This window comes from Dermacentor andersoni, chromosome 9 (genome assembly GCF_023375885.2).
Source record: "Dermacentor andersoni chromosome 9, qqDerAnde1_hic_scaffold, whole genome shotgun sequence".
In the NCBI taxonomy this organism is placed as follows: domain Eukaryota; kingdom Metazoa; phylum Arthropoda; class Arachnida; order Ixodida; family Ixodidae; genus Dermacentor; species Dermacentor andersoni.
In genome coordinates this window covers 10,488,757-10,509,313 of record NC_092822.1, presented here as the reverse complement: position 1 = coordinate 10,509,313, position 20,557 = coordinate 10,488,757, and the positions used below count along the sequence as shown (strand labels likewise).

Sequence of the window (20,557 nt, the reverse complement as noted above, 5' to 3'; positions counted from 1 at the left end):
AGACCAGAAACAACATTCCCAGTAGTGGTTCAGAAAGTTTGATGCTGGTGTGCCTGTGTGTGTATGTGTGTGTGTGTGTGCACATGTTCGGAAAGATAGGACACTACGCGAAATAATAACAAAAGCTTGTTGGCGCAACTCACCACCCCATTTCAAAGGGTACGCTCACAACATCCATCTACCGCGGCGGCAGCGGACGTACGGGAAAAAAAAACAAGAACCAGGAAAACACACCCGTGTTATGACTTTTTGTGCATTCACAGAAAACTTCGTTGTATACAGATTTGAACTCGTTGGATACGCTGCATTTTTTTTCTACATATAGATAAAAAAGAATCGGGTAGGCTACAAAACAGCGCTACAAAGACGCGGACTAAAAGAACGTGTACGACGGACAGGCGCTAATCAGAGACAGCGCTGTATCAGAGACGCAGCCACAGTGGAGTACGTGAAACCTCTTGTGCAAGCTGCAGACGGTGTGTGGTCACTAGGGTACATAAATAACGTAACCAAATAGACAATTATATTTATTGAAGCATTAGAAAGCTTACATGTTTAACTTATGTTACAGCTGGCTAAGTTTTTGCGGTCTAATTTAGCAATCGTTCTACCTCCCTGTTGTTAGTGTGCCCGCAGTGGTCAAAAGTGGTGGGCGCGAATTGGCAACCTTCTGCCTTGCTGCCGGAGTCTCTTCACGCCATTTCTCTGCCCTACGTGTCGAACAAGGGAACGCCATAGCTGAGGAAGTGTCAAACTTCTGCAACAAAGTGCATACTGTGAGCCTTATAACTGCTGATGAGCACCTGTTTGATGGATTATACCTACTATGGCCGAGTGAGCTCTCTCTAAGGTGGCCATTGCTGCTCGGATGGACAAGCCTACTTACTGCCTCTCTTGCCGAGCTGCGTCTCTCTGAACGCAGCACGCGAGGCTAAATTGACAACAGTGTCACGTGCGCGACACAAGTATGGCCGAGTAGCGGCTTCTTTACTCTACACAACGACACCAAAGTGAGGCGAGTGGCTAGAACGGTTGAAGATATATAAGCGATAATAGTATAACATGTTTCCTTTACATAGGTTTCAGCAAGCTTCCTCCTCTAACCGTTTTTGAAGCCGTTTCGCTTCAAAGATTGCCGCGCAGGACACAGCGTATATATTTATGCCGAATGCAAATTGATCCGAAACAACGTATTATATATAGATACTAGAGGTCTACAGATATATAGATACTAGAGTTCAGGATTGGGTGAGTTGGTATTGCATTCTAAAGTTGTTATATATATATATATATATATATATATATATATATATATATATATATATATATATATATATATATATATATATATAGACAACTTGTTCTCATTTAAAGGGCACCAAAGGAGAATATTAAGTCTAGCTAGGTCGATAGAGTCTTCGACTAAAAGCCTATCATAATTTTCTGTCTGCCAGTATATCACTTTGTTGAGCAGAAAATTTCCGCAGCAGTTCCCACTGCTGGTCCTCAATTTTACCCGCCCGCTTCCTCACTTTGAAATGTCCTTGATCTCTCTGCATTTGTTTTTACTTGTTCGTGCGAGCTGTCTGGGTGCTTTCCGAGAGAGTCTGTTAGTTTGTGCGTGATCACATCGTGTCGCCACGGGGAAAGTTACATGTTAAACACATTTTATCCTTTCATTATGTGCACAAATTCTTTATTGCAAGTAGAAAAAACTTTACGTGGTTCCTTCAAAATCTGCCTGTACACTTTTCAATTATCTTTGTTGCTTTTTTACTGCGATATCAATTATATGTACAATCCGAGCTCATTTCTGCCGTCGCTGTCATCGTCGCTGTGAGGTTCCGTATAAATCCAAGGGCGACAAAATCGTCGCCGCGCGTCGTATGCTGTATGTGCGAGTGAAAGCGTGCGAGGGTGAGCCAGCGATCACGGCTCAATCTCGCGCACGCAACGGAGGGAAACGGGGAGGAAGCGCCCCGCCTCCCGTCGCGCGCAAGGCTTCGGGGGAGGTGAGAGAGGTGGTCACGTTTTAACGCGACAGCATTAAGGAGCTCGTGTCACAGAAAAGCCTGTGTCGGCGGCGTTGGCCGTGGGCAAAAAATCTCGGAAGACAATTCATAAATAAAAACAACTTGCAAGATGGGCTGCGTGGGAATCGAAGCAGGGTCTCTGGAGTGTGAGGCGGAGACGCTACCACTCAGCCATGAGTTTGATGGTTCAAAGCGGGACAAAAGCGTCTCTAGTGATTGCAGTGTGGCGTTAGAAACATGCCGTAGAAAGTTCTCCTGCGGTGTATATTGGTAATTAAGAGCATGTAAATTGCAGAAGTCGCAGTTAAACGAGTAGCTACGTACGTTTCCGCTACGTTTCTTCTGCGCTTGGCACACATGCAGAGCCATCTTGTGGCAAACACAGAAAAACCCCTCCTCACAATGTACGGTGCTGCCCCGACAGGTGGCACGCCACTCGCCCGCTTCTCCCCTTCGTCTCGTTTGAGCGCATTGGGGCCGTGCGGGGACCGGTGCGAGGATACCTCAATACCCTTGCGTTTAAAAAATTTTCTCGCTCTCTCCCCTTCCAACTTCCAGCGTGCGTCACTCGAAGCCTCGTGTTTAGGCGACGCGGCTCCTTTTTCCGCTCACGGCGCGATTCCTAGGCGCAGCGTCCGATGCAGGGCGCCTCTGACGTGATCGCTGCACCGTAGCGCGTCTGGTGGGAAAGCGTCCCCTGCGATGTGTGCCGTGCTGCTGGCGAGGAGTCATGCGTCTGCGGGGTGCTCCCAAGTGAGATAGAGGACGATCCCATCGAGGCGTCAGCCCCATAATCGCGTCCGCCTTAATGGCGCGTCGCGGCCCGGCTGTCCGTGCCGATCACGACGTTTGGCTCGCGTAGATCGTTTCTCCCTTCGAGACACCGAGTCCTCTGGTTCGTTCCGCTTAGTCAGCCGCACGTTTCGTCTTTGCGTGACTGAAGAGCATGCCGAGCTAATGAGTGGGTGGAGCGAACGGGGTGGCGATAACGCTATCGCGTTCCACTCTTGAAGGCGAAGCTTAAGCGTCCTCCAATTTTTCACTCCGGGCGGGCCGCCGCGCACGCCCGGCCGAGCTACTGTGTCTTGAACGCCATCTGCGACAGGTACATTAGAAACCTGAGCCCGATGCGCATACAGGACTTGACCGAATACCTAAACGAGGAACTCTGGAGCAAGGGCCACGTATAGAACGAGTGGAAACACGCGGAAATCGTGACCATTCCCAAACCCGGCAAGAAGCCCGCGATCGACGCCCTGCGTCCCATCTCGCTGACTTCGTGCCTCAGCAAGCTGTACGAGAGGGTCATCGAAACCCGCCTCCAACATTGCATAGAGGACGGTGACCTCTTCCCACACACCATGCTTGGCTTCAGGCCGGGACTTTATGCTCAAGATGCGTTCCTAATACTAAGGGAAGAAGTTCTCAAGGGCATCCCGAAGGGAGGAGAACACCTCCTGCTCGCACTCGACCTAAAAAGGGCCTTCGATAACATCTCTCACGAGGCCATTCTCAAGGGACTGAATGACATCAGCTGCGGGGAACGCATCTTTAATTACGTTAAATCGTTCCTGACGGGCCGGACGACAACCATCGGAATAGGCCAGACTCGATCGGATACGATCGACGTGCCGAACAAAGGAACACCACAAGGGGCGATAATCTCCCCGATTCTCTTCAACGTCGCGATGCTAGCGCTGACCAAAGAGCTGCGGAAAATCCCCGACCTAGTTTACGCCCTGTACGCAAACTACATCACGCTCTGGGCCACCAAGTGCTCCCTAGCGCGAAAAGAGGCGACCCTTCAAGAGGCCGCGACGGCCATGGAGAGATTTGCGGCAGCGAGCGGGATGCGTTGCGCGCCCGAGAAGTCCGAGGTGATCCGGGTGCACGGAGGAGGAATCTACAAGTCTCCCTGCCCTATTGACCTCTATCTCGAGGGCCAGAAGATCACGGAAGGCAATAAGACTATGATTCTGGGTTTCTGGATCCAGAGCAAGCTGAAAGCCTCCCACACCATCCAAATCCTAAGGTCTGCCACCAACCAGATCTCGCGGATTATAAAACGAATTACAAGAAGCCGCAAGGGCATGCGAGAAGAGGACACGTTTCGCTTCATCCAGGCTCTGGTGATCAGCACAATAACGTATACCAATCCGTATCACTATCACTCGCTAAACAAACGCGACCAAGAACAAGTCGATGCCATCATCAGAGGCGCGTACAAAACGGCCCTGGGTCTCCCTGTCACCACCTCAAACGAGAAGTTAGCGGCCCCCGGGATCCACAACACCTTCGCTGAGCTGTCGGACGCGGTTATGGCTTCGCAAAATGCCAGACTACAGAACACGGTGGCGGGCAGAGCCATCCTCCACCGGACCGGAACGGCAACGGAGCTCCGTGCCCTCGATGGGCAACGATCACTCCCGCCTGAGGTCAGAGGCAAGATCAAGGCGAACCCGATACCGAAGCACATGAGTCATGAACGCCATGAAGGACGACGCAAGGCTCGCGTCGACAGACAGCGCCGACAATTCAAGGGCGACCCGTACGTAACGTACGTGGACGCGGCGGCGTACCCTGTAGGGGGCCTCTTCGCGGTAGCCTCCGTGAACGGGAGAGACAACTCCTTTACCCTCGCGGCCTCCGTAAGGGCAGAAACCCCAGCTGCGGCTGAGACCATAGCCGCGGCGCTGGTAATAAAGCAAGAAGACAGGGGGTAGGCAGGGAAGTCCATGTCGTTACCGACTCGCAACAGGCCTGCCGTAACTTTACCAACGTACGAACACCGCTGCTGGCGGCTCAGATTCTAGGCCCGAGGCTGGAAGCATACCATCAAATCACGCGGACGCCGGGCCACGCGGGTCTGGAGGGGAACGAAAGGGCGAACGCCCTAGCTCGAGCGCTAATCAACCGAGAGGGGCAAGACCAATCGTCTCATCAATCCCTACCCTTTACCTTCATGCCCCTGCCGTCCAAATACTGCGACCGAATCCTGAACCAGCGACTCAATCCCAGGATTTATCCTCCGCCTAACAGAAAGCTCAGCACTGAAGATGCCGTAGCTCTCCGACTTATTCAGACCAACACATTTCCAAACCTACGCAGATACAGTAATATTCTCCCACATACATATCGCGGCGTCTGCCCCTGGTGCGGCGACACACGCCCTACATTCTTTCACATCTCGTGGGGGTGCGGGGGCAAACCTCAACACTTAAAGACGCCTAGCCCGTCATTTGAGCGGTGGGAGGTACAGCTGACAGGCGAAACCCTGGCGGGACAAGAAGCTCTCGTCCAGCAAGTACGTCGAGCAGCCATGGCCAGTGGAGTCCTGGAATGAGGACGCCACCCACTCGACCTCAAGAGCAACCACCTCGATGGTCCGAATAAATGTTTTCTCTCTCTCTCTCTCTCTCTCTCTTGCCGCATTTGCTCACTGCAGCGTTTTGACAGCTAGTTTCTGCGGTCATCGAGTGAGATGTGTTCATGTTTGCTTGGCTTGCGTTACACCATGCTTGTTAATTTAGTTAGTATGCCTATGTTTACAACTTGGTACGGCCGATAAAACTACGATCCCTATACTTCATACAACTGTCCACTAATTTGTTATTGCTATTTGCCATCGTTGCGTCGCCTTTCTGGCGAAACTGTCACTTTTTCATATATATATATATATATATATATATATATATATATATATATATATACGATTATTGGTATAAATTGTCTTTAGAATGTACAGGCGATCTTCAAGTAATCGCAATTGGCAGACGAGATTATGTATTAAAGCCGATCTCTTTAGCAACCAACTCGACCTTGTGTATACACTGCTGAAATCTCCAACCAAGTGTGTCGTAAGTCCTAAGCACGTGATTAGAGAATTGCACTAAACATGGATACAGTGGGATATGCACTGCGGTAGCTGGTGGAGAGGTATTCAAGTCAACACTCGGGTCAGTATTCACAAAAGTGTCCTTTCGCTTGAACTTTTGTACTATTGGGGGCGAGCTCATCCCCTGGAAAAGCTGGCGCCACCCACGGCGTGACATGGCATGTGGAATCACGTTGACACAGCGGCCGCGTCGGCTGCGCCGAAGCGAACTGAAAACGGAAGTTGAAAGCCCCACCTGCGCTGCGGTTCTGATTAGGTGGTGAGGCTTTACCGATTTGGGTGTCTGCTTGACAACATTTAAAATACTCTAATAGGTAGTGGCTGCCTTTGGAGGCATGCAGCATGATAGGCTATTGCACGGTGCCGCAGTGCCGGACGTACGCAACGGAGCTCTGTGTCAGGGTGTCAGCCTTATTCACAAGTAGCCGCAGGACAAGGAGCTGCGTGAAGCTTGGCTCGCGAAACTTAGAATCGGCAGACAGCCGTCGGCTACAACTCCGGTATGCAGCAAGCACAGACGCGAGGAAGATTTCTGCTACGGCACCGGAACTGCGATGTTCGGTGAACAGCAGGAAATGCGCACTGAGACGCTTGCCCGGGTCCGCTGCCCGGCTAATGTTATGAGGGTTTGGTCTATGAACTTGTTGATGCTAGATACTGGCAAGTTCACTGGAACGGAAAGGAAGCGGCAAGACGCACATTAAAAAAAAGGCATGGCATATGGTCATGTTTGTGTTATGAATTAATGCACTGGATTACGAAAAAGAAGCAAAGGGAAATCACACGTTGTGAAGACTGATGAACATACCGTGCACCGCACTTTAATATAAATGAATAAATAAATAAATAAATAAATAAATAAATAAACAAAAAGTTAATATTGAAATGTACAAGAATTTAGAAGGCATAAAAAGATTGAATCGTCGCGACGGCACATCACAGTCGCCGTAGGCGTCGAAGTCTCTATAACGAAATTATTTTTGAACAGTTCTGATAGCGTCCACGCAACAATGGTTGCTAGTGTACTGTCAAATGATCCTATGCTGCGGCCTAAAGCTCACGAAACGATGCGAAAACGCGCTCACAGCGAAAGCAAAACATTGTGCGCGGAAATGCATGCAGACGCGCAATCGGTCGCTGCGAAACAGTGCGATCGCTGCATTGATGCTTGATTCTGTTATGCTCCATTTGGTTATACAGACAACCCACTATAAGAACATATTACACATAGTTTACTCTCAGTGTTTGCCTACCTTTCACGCAAGAAGCCGGTTAGGGAGACTCGTCGTGCGACCGCGCGCAGTGGCGTTCACTGTACGTATTCGACAAAGAGATAGCGTCTGTAAATGATTCTGTGCTTTCACTTTGTTCAAGATTATTGTATCGACAGTCAAAAACTTCACTCGTTTTGAGATTATGTACATTAATGTGCAGGAGAGCTGCTGCATGGTGTTTTTATTGAGCGCCGTAAGTCAAACCTATGAGGAGCACGCCGCGTGATCCCTCATACTACGCAAGGGAGGCGCTTCCGACAGATGGCGACTCCGTAAGTCCTCGCGCCCAATAAAACAGCCAGGCGTGTTGCTCGACACCTTTAGGTCACGGACGCATGCAAGCCTGGTGTTGGACAGTATTATAAACGAAAGTGCCCAGTCCATGACGGCCAGCTCTTACGAATGAAAAGTTTGATGGAATCATCCAGCGGAGGTGCCAGGAAAGCGTTCTTTTTTCCTCTCTCAGCTTGTTTAAGGAACCTCAGAACAGGAGTCGCGAGTGACGCGCGCCCACGTGTATTGTACGAAGCCACATACTGCCAAAGAAAGGTAGCTCGAGCAGTGGTTCCACTCACCCGTAACGAGTATCCAATGCCGACGGAAACGCGACATCTTTGGCTGGGCGACACAGCTCGTCTCTGTCGCAGTTACGACGACACGAAAGCGGCAGTGAGCAGCAAACTGCACCGCACGATTCACAAGGAAGAAGGGAGCGAACAAGAAGCAGCGAACTCGCAGCCACTGCGCTACGCACAGAGCTCGCGTCGTCTGCAAAACACCACGTTTCAGACAGAGGAGTGCCAAACCGCTCACTTCGGCGGGATTGGAAGGGGCGCGCCATCTATGAGCAACCAGCAAAACTAAACGGCAAATTTACGATCGCCAGTGATTGGGCCGGGACAAAACTTTGGTAAGCATACCAGGCGGAGGTGATAAAAATTGATTCATCCACCTTCGATAGCCTTCATCATCCGTCACTCCGACCCAGCGTCTTGACGAGTCAATGATGAAAAACCAGAATAATGGCATATGGAGAGGCATCGTTCAGGGGTCGTCGTTCCAAAACACATCTTCCAGACCTGACGTAATTAAGGATTCCTTTCGCTCAATTCTATTCCTTTTTCATCGTCCACCGTCACCACCGGCCGACCCTGGTTAAGACGTAAGCGGTGCGGGGGCCGGAACGCTGACCACATGCGCAAAAAAAAATATTATTGGAACCGAAATGTTATACTGTCCTGACCCAGGGGCCGTATAACGTAAAACTATTCCAATGTGACCTTGTTTCAAGCTGCTCTTGTTAAATTTCCATAAGTGCCGACGCCAGCATCGTGCGATGACCCGCAGCGTTGTTTGAATAGGGGAATGAAACGCTCCCCTCATTTACAGGATGTCACTTTTGTTTGCTTTCAAAGTGAATAGCATTGCCTATCTTGAGAGATTTTTTTCATCTAATTAGCTGAGAAGAGGACCGCGCAGAAGTCGAGAGGGTTTCCTTGGGGCAGAGATAGCGCAGTGAAAGTAGACAAACAGGTGACGTTAGTGGTCCTGGCGCCTGCCATTGGTACGCTTCCCTTATTTTACCTTGCTTGGCGGCTGGAATATTGCGATTGATTACGGAAAGTTCAAAATGCCGCTAAAAAAATTCCTCGGTGTAGAAGAGTTGGCAGAGCGATGTCGTATAATTGCAGAAAGGGCACGACAACGTTATACAGCCACGCAATTTCTTTTTCTATTATGCGCCAAGAAATCCATTCTCACCGGCAGCTCCAAGTATAGCCAGTACGAGAACGATCCGCGGGCAGCCACTTTCTATTCCTATCGGAAAGAGGCACTCTCCGGCTGTCATCATCATCATCATCATCATCAGCCTGGTTACGCTCACTGCACGGCAAAGGCCTCTCCCATACTTCTCCAACTACCCTAACTAAATAACTACCCAACTACTAATTGTGGCCATGTGGTCCCTGACAACCGCCCACCTAACTTTCTGCCGCCCCTTCCTACGCTTCCTTTCCCTTGGAATCCAGTCCGTAACCCTTAATGACCATCGGTTATCTTCCCTCCTTATTACATGTCCTGCCCATGCCCATTTCGTTTTCTTGATTTCAACTAAGATGTCCTTAACTCGCGTTTGTTCCCTGACCCAATCTGCTCTTTTCTTATCCCTTAACGTTACACCTATCATTCTTCATTCCATAGCTCGTTGCGTCGCCCTCAATTTAAGTAGAACCCTTTTCGTAAGCCTCCAGATTTCTGCCCCGTACGTGAGTACTGGTAAGACACAGCAGTTATACACTTTTCTCTTGAGGGATAATGGCAACCTGCTGTTCATGATCTCAGAATGCCTGCCAAATGCATCGCAGCCCATTCTTATTCTTCTGATTATTTCATTCTCATGATCGGGATCTGCTGTCACTACCTGTCCTAAGTAGATGTATTTCCACTACCTCGCTACCTATCGTAAACTGCCGTTCTCTTCCGAGACTGTTAAATATTACGTTAGTTTTCTGCAGATTAATTTTTAGACCCACCCTTCCTATATAGAATGCTATAGAGTTCCTGTATGTTACCTGCTATATCCTTATTAATCAGGAATACGACTCCTAGTTCTCGGTAGCACAGGATGTGCCCGCTTTTCAGCACTGTATATGCTTCTTTCGTCCTCCTAACTTCACTGAGCCCTATTATATCCCATTTGCTGCCCTCTAATAGCACTGCTAGACTCGCCTCACTAGATAACGTTCTTGCGTTAAGCGTTGCCAGGTTCAGATTCCAATGGCGGCCTGTCCGGAGCCAGGGATTCTTAGCACCCTCTGCTGCGTTGCAGGTCTGACCGCCGCCGTGGTCAGTTGCTTCGCAGCTGCTGGGGACTGAGGGCCGGGGCTTCGATTGTTGTGTTCATATAGGAGGTTGTGGCCAAGTACTGCACCAGGGTGGCCAATCCTGCTCTGGTGAGTGAGTGCGTTACCGGTTGTGGTCACCGCGATCAGACCACACTCCAGGCCTGATAGGGCAATTTTATCAATACGCGGATTTCATTTTTTTTTATCCGGTGGAAAATTGCCCGGCACCGGGATTCGAGCCACGGTCCTCTTGCACGCGAGGCGGGTGTTCTACCTCTACGCCACCGCTGTCCTCAAAGAAAAATCAGTTTTGTTCGGCATAATGATTCATCTCTATAGTGCGTTCGCGTCATTTTCACATGGAGAAATATTGCCGGTTTGTGATGTCACGGGCCAGATAGGCGAAGTAGGCGGAGCCCGAAACAATTCTAGCAGATAGAGGCGCTGGTAATGGTAGAAAGAGGCGTAGAATCTGAAAGTACTTTTTCTTCTTTTCTTCGGCGCAATAATTCATAAGCAGTATGTACACAGCATATCAGATAGAGAGTTCTCGCAGTTTTCACGAGGTCGCTTAGGCAGGTGAAGTGGGGGTGACCCAAAATTTTTCGACCTATCGTAGGGGGCTAATGGCAAAAACGGAATATAAAAAGATTTGAATACCTTTACGTTATAGCGTCCTATGAACCATTACAAAATAACAAGAACCATGTGGGCCGCGTTATGTGATAATGGTGAAAGAAAGAAAACGCGCAATCGCGTGCAGCAATATATTTCCTCGCCAGACGAGTTTTCGTCGAACACTTGACTATGTTATGTGATAATACTTGTCATCTTCCACTGATTCTTAAAACAAATCAAAGAAAAATTTCTTCAAAATCAAATCTTCATGATTACAGCAAGTGTACGAACCAAAATAAAAAGCTAAACTATTCAGCACGGTGGGCCTTCGATTTGATTCGGCGCATTACAAAGCAGCAGAGAGGGGAATACGACGACCTTAATTATGATTAGCGTATAATTTCATATCATACATAGGACAAAATGAACAAATCGCTTGAAAGTGAGGAAAGCTTGGAAAAAAAATCACTGTCAACCATGCACAGGAATTAGGCCACACAGGAGGCAACCAAAGAAAATAAACATATGCAAAATGGGTTAAAACGAACGCACTATGTCATACTGTGAAAACCCTGATGATGTTGTGGACTGCGATATCTTCTAATGCATTTATGGCCATTACTTGTTGAGTAATGTTTATATAAAATACAACACCTTGTAACGATTGACGGGTGAATTTCTTCTTCTTCTTCTTCTTCTTCTTCTTCTTCTTCTTCTTTTCTCTTTCGATGATCCAATGTAGTTTCTCATACCGTTCTCGCGTTTCGATTGTGCGCGAAATTTTACGGCAGTCTCTGCTGTGCATTAAGGGAAGACCGCACCTACTGTACTGTTCACTCATCTTGCCACGCGTAAATAAGGCATCACCTGCTCAACCAGGCGTGAATAATGCATCCTTAACTACTGTGTGCTGCCGTGTGTAGGCAACGAGTCATCTCTCCAAGGATTGAGAGGCGAGTTAGGCTCGGAGGGAAATAACGCGACATAGTGGGCTGCGCGTTCAGGCGATATCATAAGGCGAGAGTTTTCGAAGAATATTTGCCCGGGTGGGGAGACCTAAAACCACTTGAAAGGCCGCCTAATGATAAAGTAAGGAAGTAGTGGCAGAATCATTCATGTCTGCCTCAAGAACCTCAGCGTTTATGTCTGACGTTAGAGGCAATCAGTTGATCGATCAAACAATGCCGTGACTGCTTCTTGAATTCCCCGGAATCGCCAGTACAGGAGAGTGGTTGACATAGTTTGTGAGCATATGAAACTTCTGAGTTGCAGGCACGTTAAATAAAAAAGAAGTTTTAAGATGTACACGCAGGGAACAACTTCCCATTTTTCTCAAACATCTGAAACATTCGAGAAAGAATAACGCAAACTTACATGAGGATGGAACGGTAAGAAACACACGGGACATACCCTTGCATTTTTGCCCGTCTGTACTACTGCGGTTGCAGCAACAAAATGTTGACTGAGATCAGCACGAGACATCGAAGAACAGGCGAATATAAGTAATGTTGATTCATGGTATAGATAACTCCCAGAGGATGTTGACGTAGAATGAAATGACGAGAGAAATTTCGTAAATTAAGCGAATATACTATACAACGTTGATTATATACAATGTATCTTGTTTTATTGTTCATGTTGTGTTTCTTCTTTACCTTCAAATTGGATGACTGTGCGTTTGGATGATGCCGCTGCCTCGTGGAAGATGAACACTGGTCGATGCGGGCTCTAGAACGTGACGTAATTGAACAGCGTCACGTCTGGTAGACTTTGTTAGTATAGATGTTCGATGATGCTGCATCCTCTCCATGCAAACCATTATCAACTACGATAAACCGTACTCCGGCGGTGCCTGCGTATGGCGCGGCCGCCCGGGCCCTGTCTTGAAAGCGATCTGCCATAGGGACACAGTGCGCCCAGCGCTGACGGCTTCGTGTGCGCTATATTTTCGTGTGCGCTATATATTTATAGTTCGCGTTGAAGCGCGAGAGGCAGCACGAAGGTCAATTCTCTCACTGCTGCGGGCCCTATCTTGAAAGGAATCGTCTTACGTGACGGACGGACGGATGGACGGGCGGACGGATGGGTTTCCTCATTGGTTAGGCATAGAAATGTTTACGAATTTTAATAAGCATAGCCCAGAAACAGGCATTATATAGGTACACCAATAACATCGTATCTTCGTCTATGCTGTGGAACTCCAGTGATTAACTTCCAACGCATATACATAAACACCGGCATGGAGTAAAGCCTAAATCAAGGTTTGTTGAAAAGGGACCATTGCATGGGCAGGCTTAATCCACACACACACAGCACTTCCCCATGGTACTCAGAAATGGAGCGGGGAATCATCGTTCATCCTTTATTAAGGAGCTCATGACAGGTTTAACAAGTATTCCCGTCCATTTAGCAACTTCAGTGAAGTGAGAGCACTCTTAGAGCAGCGCGAGGCACGTCTGTTAAGCTTTTGGACAAGCTCTCGCGTATCCCGGCGTGGAGATTTATTTTATCCCGTGTAATTAGCAGTTTAGGCGTGCGCGCATATTTTATTTCCTTCGAGGCAGCATTAGGCTTGAAAAGAGCAAGAATGACCTCCTTTAACGAAAGCAAATTGAGTAGGTCGGCTTAAAGTTCGGAGTCTGGAGAGGAAACTATACGAAAGCAAATGCCCTATCTGGCAAATAAGTTCAGTGTAAATACGTAAGGCACAGAAAGTATCAGGGAAGGGGAAAATTGACATTCAGTTGAGAGTAGCCGAAGTTATTCAAAGCACTGAACACTTTTCTGAGAAAGAAAGCTTCGCAGTCAGCGACAAATTCGTCCTGGTCCTGCGATCGAACCCGGGACCAATGCCCACATGTTCCCTAAAGAATAAGAAGAGGTGCTCCACCAATTGTAGGTTGTAAACCATCTTTCTTTTTTTTTCCTTTTTTTCATTTACTTGTGGCTTAAAGCTTTCTCATTGATTACCTCTCGTAATTCTCTCAGTGCCACCCAGTGTTAAATTGTTTAGTCTTTTTGCCTTGCCAGCATCGCTTTGTTGTAAAATGCTTAAGGAGGTCTGTGTGGAACAATTTGCGAGTGCGACATTTAGACGATGACGACTCAAGGTGCAGACAATATACAAGGGCCAACTTAATGCGTGCTTCGCTCCATCTATAAATATGGCTCCGGTAAATCAGGTTCCACAATAGTTGTATAGTCAATTAGCCAATATTTCTCGCTTCGTTGCTTTCGAGGGCTTTCAGGGAAATTACTAAATGAAACGCCAATTCGTTTCATCTTTGGTTCCAGGGCGGCTCTCATGGAACGTGGTGGCCATTCTGGGGATATTCACTGACCGGATACGTCTTGGGCACAGACAAGCTCAAACCCTCGATAGCGACGTGTTCTTAAAGAAAAGTATTGAATATATAGTTGGTTAAAGATTTAAAAAGATAATCATTAAAACGCAATTTTTGATGTCCGTCGGGAGTAATCTCTTCACTTAAACTCTCGACAAAACAGTGTCATATACGCGTACGATGTGGTGAGAGTATTTGAAGAGAACAAAGGACATACATGACAAATGAAAACAATAGATGTGCAAAGCATTGGTGACAATATTGCATCGATTAGGTCATTACCTTTCTTCCTTTCGTTTCGTCGCGTATGACTGGGAATGTTTATATGTTCAACCGAGAGCTGCAGCCTGCTTGCATTTTATGCTATCTTGAAAGGTGTGGCAGAGGAATGTGCTCTAAGAAGCGGGCTCATCTTCACGATACTTTCATTATCAAAGGCACAGAAATTCACCAGTAACGCCACTTAGAAGAGACATATGAAGAAAGGAAAAAATGTAAGTTACTTAATAGACACAACCAGACACACATACAATGACGTCACTGGCGTCCACTTCGGTCAGTGGTCGCCTTCGACGAGAGCCTTCTCGGGGATGCTGTATGATATTCAGCGTTGCTATAGCAATTGCGCCATGCCGAGGGTGTGGAACGTTCCCGATCTGCATGACCTAAAAGTCAATAGCCACCTCGCATCTACATATGGTTCTGCTCCTTCGGATGGTGACTGCCAAGTTCCGCCGCAGTAAAGCCTACGCAAAGTGCAGCAAGAATAAACGCCCGACATGGAAACTCCATCAGCATTCGAAGAAGAGGAACCGTGTACGAAGAATAACGTGACTATATCTCTTTCTTTTATTTTCATTACAATAAAAAAGGCACCAAGGAATGAATACCAGCAAAGCGACGAGTATACACAACAGCAATACCATGTCACAAACCAACGCTGTATCTTTCTGCCGATGATCGCTGCAGTTCATTTGTGCCTATTTTATTTTTTTCTTTCACTGTGCCCTCTAAGCAAGCACCCGTTACTGGCGCGTGTTTCAGCGAGGACACATGTCCCGCGTATGACTTTGACCATGTGGCTCTGCACTTTTGGCGGGACTACGTTGCACTGAAACCTTTTCTCAGCAAGAAAGTCTTGGTAACGTCGTTATTTCGAGTAATTCTTGACGCACTGCAACCGTCATTCTCGTGAAAGTCAGTTTCAACCTGCCAGATATTTCTCTTGGCCGAGAAATAGCCTTTCTTACTGATAAAACTAAAGGTTTCGCTTAAAGCTCACAGATCAAAACACATTACCGGGCTAGTTGAAGATGCATTATTTTTCTTTCTAACGAAAGTAATCCAGCGCTAATTTTTTAAGACGAGGACACAGAAAGACATGACAGGACGGGCACGCGTTTTGTCATGTCTTTCTGTGTCCTCGTCTTAAAAAGTAGCGCTGAATTACTTTCATTAGAAAGAAAAATAAAGCTCACAGACTTCCGTTTCTCGCCAACACTGTGCATTTCACCTCCCCTTCAGTTCAAAGTCGACGTGCCAGTTGTTCTAGCTCTAACTTACATTTCAATTTTATTTTACCTAAGATAAGCGCTGAGTGAACCCTTTTTACATGATTATTCACCTACATCATCCACTCTATAGGGCTTCTAGGGCATTCAAGGTGGCTGCTTCTGATTGTAACCTACTGCTACTTTGTATGCCTCTCTTGTTTTTGTACAACAATGCTGTTCTATTAGTAGTTTGTTGTTGTTGAACGTCATTATCTATCTATCTATCTATCTATCTATCTATCTATCTATCTATCTATCTATCTATCTATCTATCTATCTATCTATCTATCTATCTATCTATCTATCTATCTATCTATCTATCTATTTATTACGCATTGTCAATCCCATCAGAAATTGTTCTAGGAACGGCCCTACATGAACAAATATTTTATAATAATACTAACATAAGCATAACAAAAGGAGTCGTTAATTGAGCAAAGCTGCGTAATAGTCAGACACATGGACCACGAACAAGCAAACAAGAATTACACAAATCAAACGGAATCATAGAGTAGGATACTGCTATTATTTTAAGCAAGGAAAAAATATAGGACCGACGAAATACACAAGGCAACACAAAGTGCTCTGTCTTGTTCTAATTGATTCTACCGTTTTAGTACTTCAAGATAACACTATATTAATCCAACAAACCCAAACAGCACGTTCAAGAGACTAGAATAGAACATTGTAATTAAGACATATGTAAATAAATATGTGGGCTTGGCAGCACTCCGACAATGCGGTTTACTGACGCCCGACGCCTTTTCGCATTATACACGTGCTCACAAGTTTCTGCTTTCCCGTTGGCACCTGCTGTTCTCCCGGAGTCACCACAAAGCCTGGGGGCACGCCCGGCTTATGGTGTGTTGGCTCGCGGGATGCTCTTACTTGGCGGAGCATCCTCAGTTGTGTGCCAGGGAATACCAATGCTGACCGACGCTCAGCGCCGCCTCACGTCTGCAGTCTGCTGTATGCCTTCGTACGTGGTGTAGGCTCGCCCTGCCCTCAGCGCGTTAGTACTACCGACGGGCCAACCTCGTCTACCCTCCAGTGCTCCGTAATCGACGCAAGCGCCGTTGACTACAGCGCCGCACCACCCATGAACGGAAATTCACCGCATTTATCGTCTTCATGCTACCCTGCCTCAGCCAACGCATCGGCACAGACATCAACCTTCACGCATAAAACACGTCACCCCTCGCTCTCATCAGTGGACTTGGCACCACTCCGCAAATGTGGTTCACTGGCACCCGACGCCTTTTCGCATTACAGGTAACAACCAATTGCACTATTTATGCGCGTTGTACCCGCTATGCCGCTTTGCTAGTGCTGCCAAGCCCAGGTTGCTGCATCACCACTGTTCGCAACTGCACGTCTGTCATCCTACAACTTCTTGCTCTCTCTGGCGACACAGAATCGAATCCCCGCCCTAACACCCGTTCCAGTTATACGCAGGCAACCTGTGACATAATTGCAGCATCGGAGGAAATAAGCTCAGGTCAGGCGTCTCTTCTAAGCCAAATGAAATCAATTCGAAATAAGCTATCACAGAACGATCAAATTTTTGACGACATTAAGAGGTGACTAACAAAAATTGAAGATGCTTCCTACATAACTGCACTGAAGACCGAAGTTGGTTGCATCAGGACAGTGGCCAATACAAACACAAAAGCCATTTGCGACATATCATCACGACTAAACGATTCAGAAGATAGGGCTCGTCGTTCCAACCTTGTGTTTTTTGGGGTAGCTGATACTGAGCGTGAAACGTGGCAAGAATCGGAGAACAAGATTGTGGAACTTTGTACTTCTAACCTTAATATCAAGTTAGACCCTTAGATATCGAGCGCGCTCGTAGAATTGACAAACACAGCTCTAATAGAAACAGACCTATAATTCTAAGATTAGCCCATTTCAAAGTAAAACAACGTATTCTTTCAAATGCTAAACAACTAGGAGGGTCCAACCACAGCATATCAGAAGACTACTCAGCTAACACTCAGCATGCACGTAAACAACTAATCTAGTTTGGCAAGTCGCAGCAGAAACCTTTTAAACTTCGGTACGATAAACTAATCATGGATAACAGAACTTACAAGTATGATAACACTACAAATAGATTTATATCAACTTGATACCTACCATCACGCACTACCACAAAACCAGATAGCATCCCTGTATTATTCGTGTATACTAACATTAGAAGCTTGTTGCCCAATCGCGAAGCACTCTGTAGCCTCATCGATTCTTCTGATTCTGAGCTTCTTGTACAAACAGAAACGCGGCTGAATTCCACCGTCGATAACATAGGCCTTAATTCTTCCTTACCTGATTTTGACATTTTCAGGCGGGATCGTGTAGGCAAACGCGGAGGAGGTGTTCTGATAGCTGCCCATCGCAGCCTTTGTTGCTCCGTTGTCACTATCACTTCCCTTCTAGAAATTTTATTCGTAATGTGCAGTTCTTCGTACCTACAAATTATTATCGGTGTATGCTGTTAAGAACGGCCTGCAGAGGTGCCGACATGCAAAGTTTTCCCAGCTAGCTGCAGCAGCGGGGCTGGCGTTTTCTAGGACGCGACCGTCAGTCCCCAGCCGAACGGCGCCACTAGGTCTACTGTGGAGACTTGCTTTGATAGGACGACAAGGCGTCATTCCGCAGCCTCTTGGCGTCACGATGTCTGCTGTGGCGACTGACTTTGTGAGGAGGAAAATACGCCGAGTAAGCAGCTCTTCGTCGCCGGAATGCCGAGTCGAGGTCGGCGAATCATGCTTTGTTAGTGAACTTGCCATTACCGACCTGGTCTGTCGGGAGCGGGAGCGCTCCTGAAGGAATGTAGTTGACGGTACCGTCCCACGTGCCTTTCAAGACGCAAGACAATGGAGAACCACGGCGGCCACTCTGCGGGGGTCAGCTGTGGGATTAAGAGGTGCCTCCTTAGGGCAAGATCTAGTTCTGCAAAGACCGTCTCGCCTCGGTGGGGGCAGTAAAACCTGCGCGGAAGTGTGTGTGTAAGCCCTCCCCCTCAAAGGCGGCTCGGCTACGTTGACTCTGGTCGAACGTTTTCCCTCACCTAGGGATCTAGGGAGGACAGAGTGTATTTAAGGAGCTGTTGCGCGGCTCCTCAGTGTGCTTTCTCTCGCAGTCATGCTAGATTGATGAACTGCAACGTCCTTATGTAGATACTGTAAACAAACCCATATATTCCTCGTTCTCGATGAGAACAAGTCTCTCCCTTCAACAACGTCCTCAGCGGGGATAAGTTGGACGACAGCATGGGCCAGTTACCATCTATTTCATGCCCGACTCCAAACATCACAATGCTATCGACCCCCCGACGCAGATTCTTCCTTCACTATTTACTTCCACGAGGCACTGCAAACGGTTACGACGTCATTTAATCAAGCGCAGCTACTCCTCTTAGGTGACTTTAACTTTCCTGATATAACATGGTCCGAATCAGCCATAACACTGTCTAAGAATAACCTCGATTGTAATTTTCTTAACACAGTCTCACCTTTGGTTTGACGCAGCTAGTATCTACCCCAACGCGAAAAAACGAACAGTGCTCTAACATACTCGACCTTATCATAACACCCCATCCCGACACTGTTTCTTCTGTAACACATTTACCAGAACTAAGTGATCACCGAGTACTGCATGCAGAATTTTCCTGGCAGCTACCTCAGTGCAAAAAAAAAACAAAAACAAAAAAAGGAAATAACACTTTTCGATAGAGGTGATTACATCAGCATCAACAATGCACTAACCGAGTTTTACAGCTGGTACATTATAGATTTCCCGAAGTGCACAGTAGACACCAACGGGACGCTTCTTAAATGTAAAATGATCGAACTCACTGAGACTTACATACCAACTATCACCTCAACCAAGCGACCTTCGTCCCCATGGTTCAACAACACATTAAAACGACTAAACAATAAAAAGAAAAAATTATTTTGCAAAGCCAAACATTCCAATACCGCTCCTGTCTGGAAAAAAAATATTACGTCAGAGAAAAGGCGTTTGATTCTTAATTGGCCGCAACAGCCAAACGAACCTTCTACTCAACAACACTCCCTAACGTGCTGCAAAACAATCAAAAAAATTCTGGAAATACAGTAGCCCTAATAACCGTAAACCATTATTATTATTATTATTATATTGTCGCAGTACAACGTGGACAGTAGACAGGGAGACGTTCAAGAACCGCAGGACAACTTGTTCAAATACAAAACGGGCCCGAGACACGTCTTCTTCGTCCTCGCCGAATCCCACTGACCCACTAGATGAAGTCCGTTAATGTCCCCATCTTCGTTGTCGTCGGCATACAAGAATAGACGCGTCATTGGTCCCTCCCTAAGGAAGCATCGTCCCGATGCTAGACCAGCAGTGTCACTTGCGGAAGTAAGGGTCTATCGCATAGTTATTCGCTCACATACGGCTTCATGCGGACAACGTGCACAAGTTCAGGACGGGGCGTGCGGCGCCGCGTACAATTGGGACTATCAGGGACGACCTCGTACGTGACGTCACTGAGTCGGAGCAATACTCGATATGGTCCGAAGTATCGCCTTAACAGCTTCTCGGAGAGGCCTCGTTTCCGTATGGGTGTCCAAACACACACTCTGGCGCCGACGTCATAGATGACCATTCGACGGTGAAGATCATAGCGCCCTACGTCGTAGTCTTGCTGCTGGCAGATCCGCAAGCGAGCGAGTTGCCGAGCCTCTTCTGCGCGTTGCGTAAACACAGCGGCGTCCGTATCAGTGTCGTCAAAGTCGTGTGGAAGCATCGCATCCAACATCGTTTGTACATTTCGCCCATGAACAAGGGTGAATGGAGTCATGCGCGTCGTCTCTTGTTTCGCCGTGTTATATGCAAAGGTGATATACGGTAGGATGTCGACCCAATTTTTATGTTCAACGTCCACGTACATGGAGAGCATGTCTTCAATTGTTTTGTTTAGGCGTTCTGTTAATCCGTTGGTTTGT

The 20,557-nt window shown here is 47.2% G+C and overlaps 1 protein-coding gene across 1 annotated transcript in view; it reads right to left on the bottom strand.

Annotated features, from left to right (window-relative positions):
• LOC126527017 (uncharacterized) overlaps positions 1-7,973 on the bottom strand; it is a 65,940-nt gene extending 57,967 nt beyond the window's left edge. The window contains exon 1 of the mRNA XM_050174732.2: positions 7,778-7,973. Coding sequence (XP_050030689.1) covers positions 7,778-7,814 — 37 coding nt within the window. The 5' untranslated portion in view covers positions 7,815-7,973. The remainder of the gene's footprint in view (positions 1-7,777) is intronic.
• Between the last annotated feature and the right edge of the window lie 12,584 nt (positions 7,974-20,557).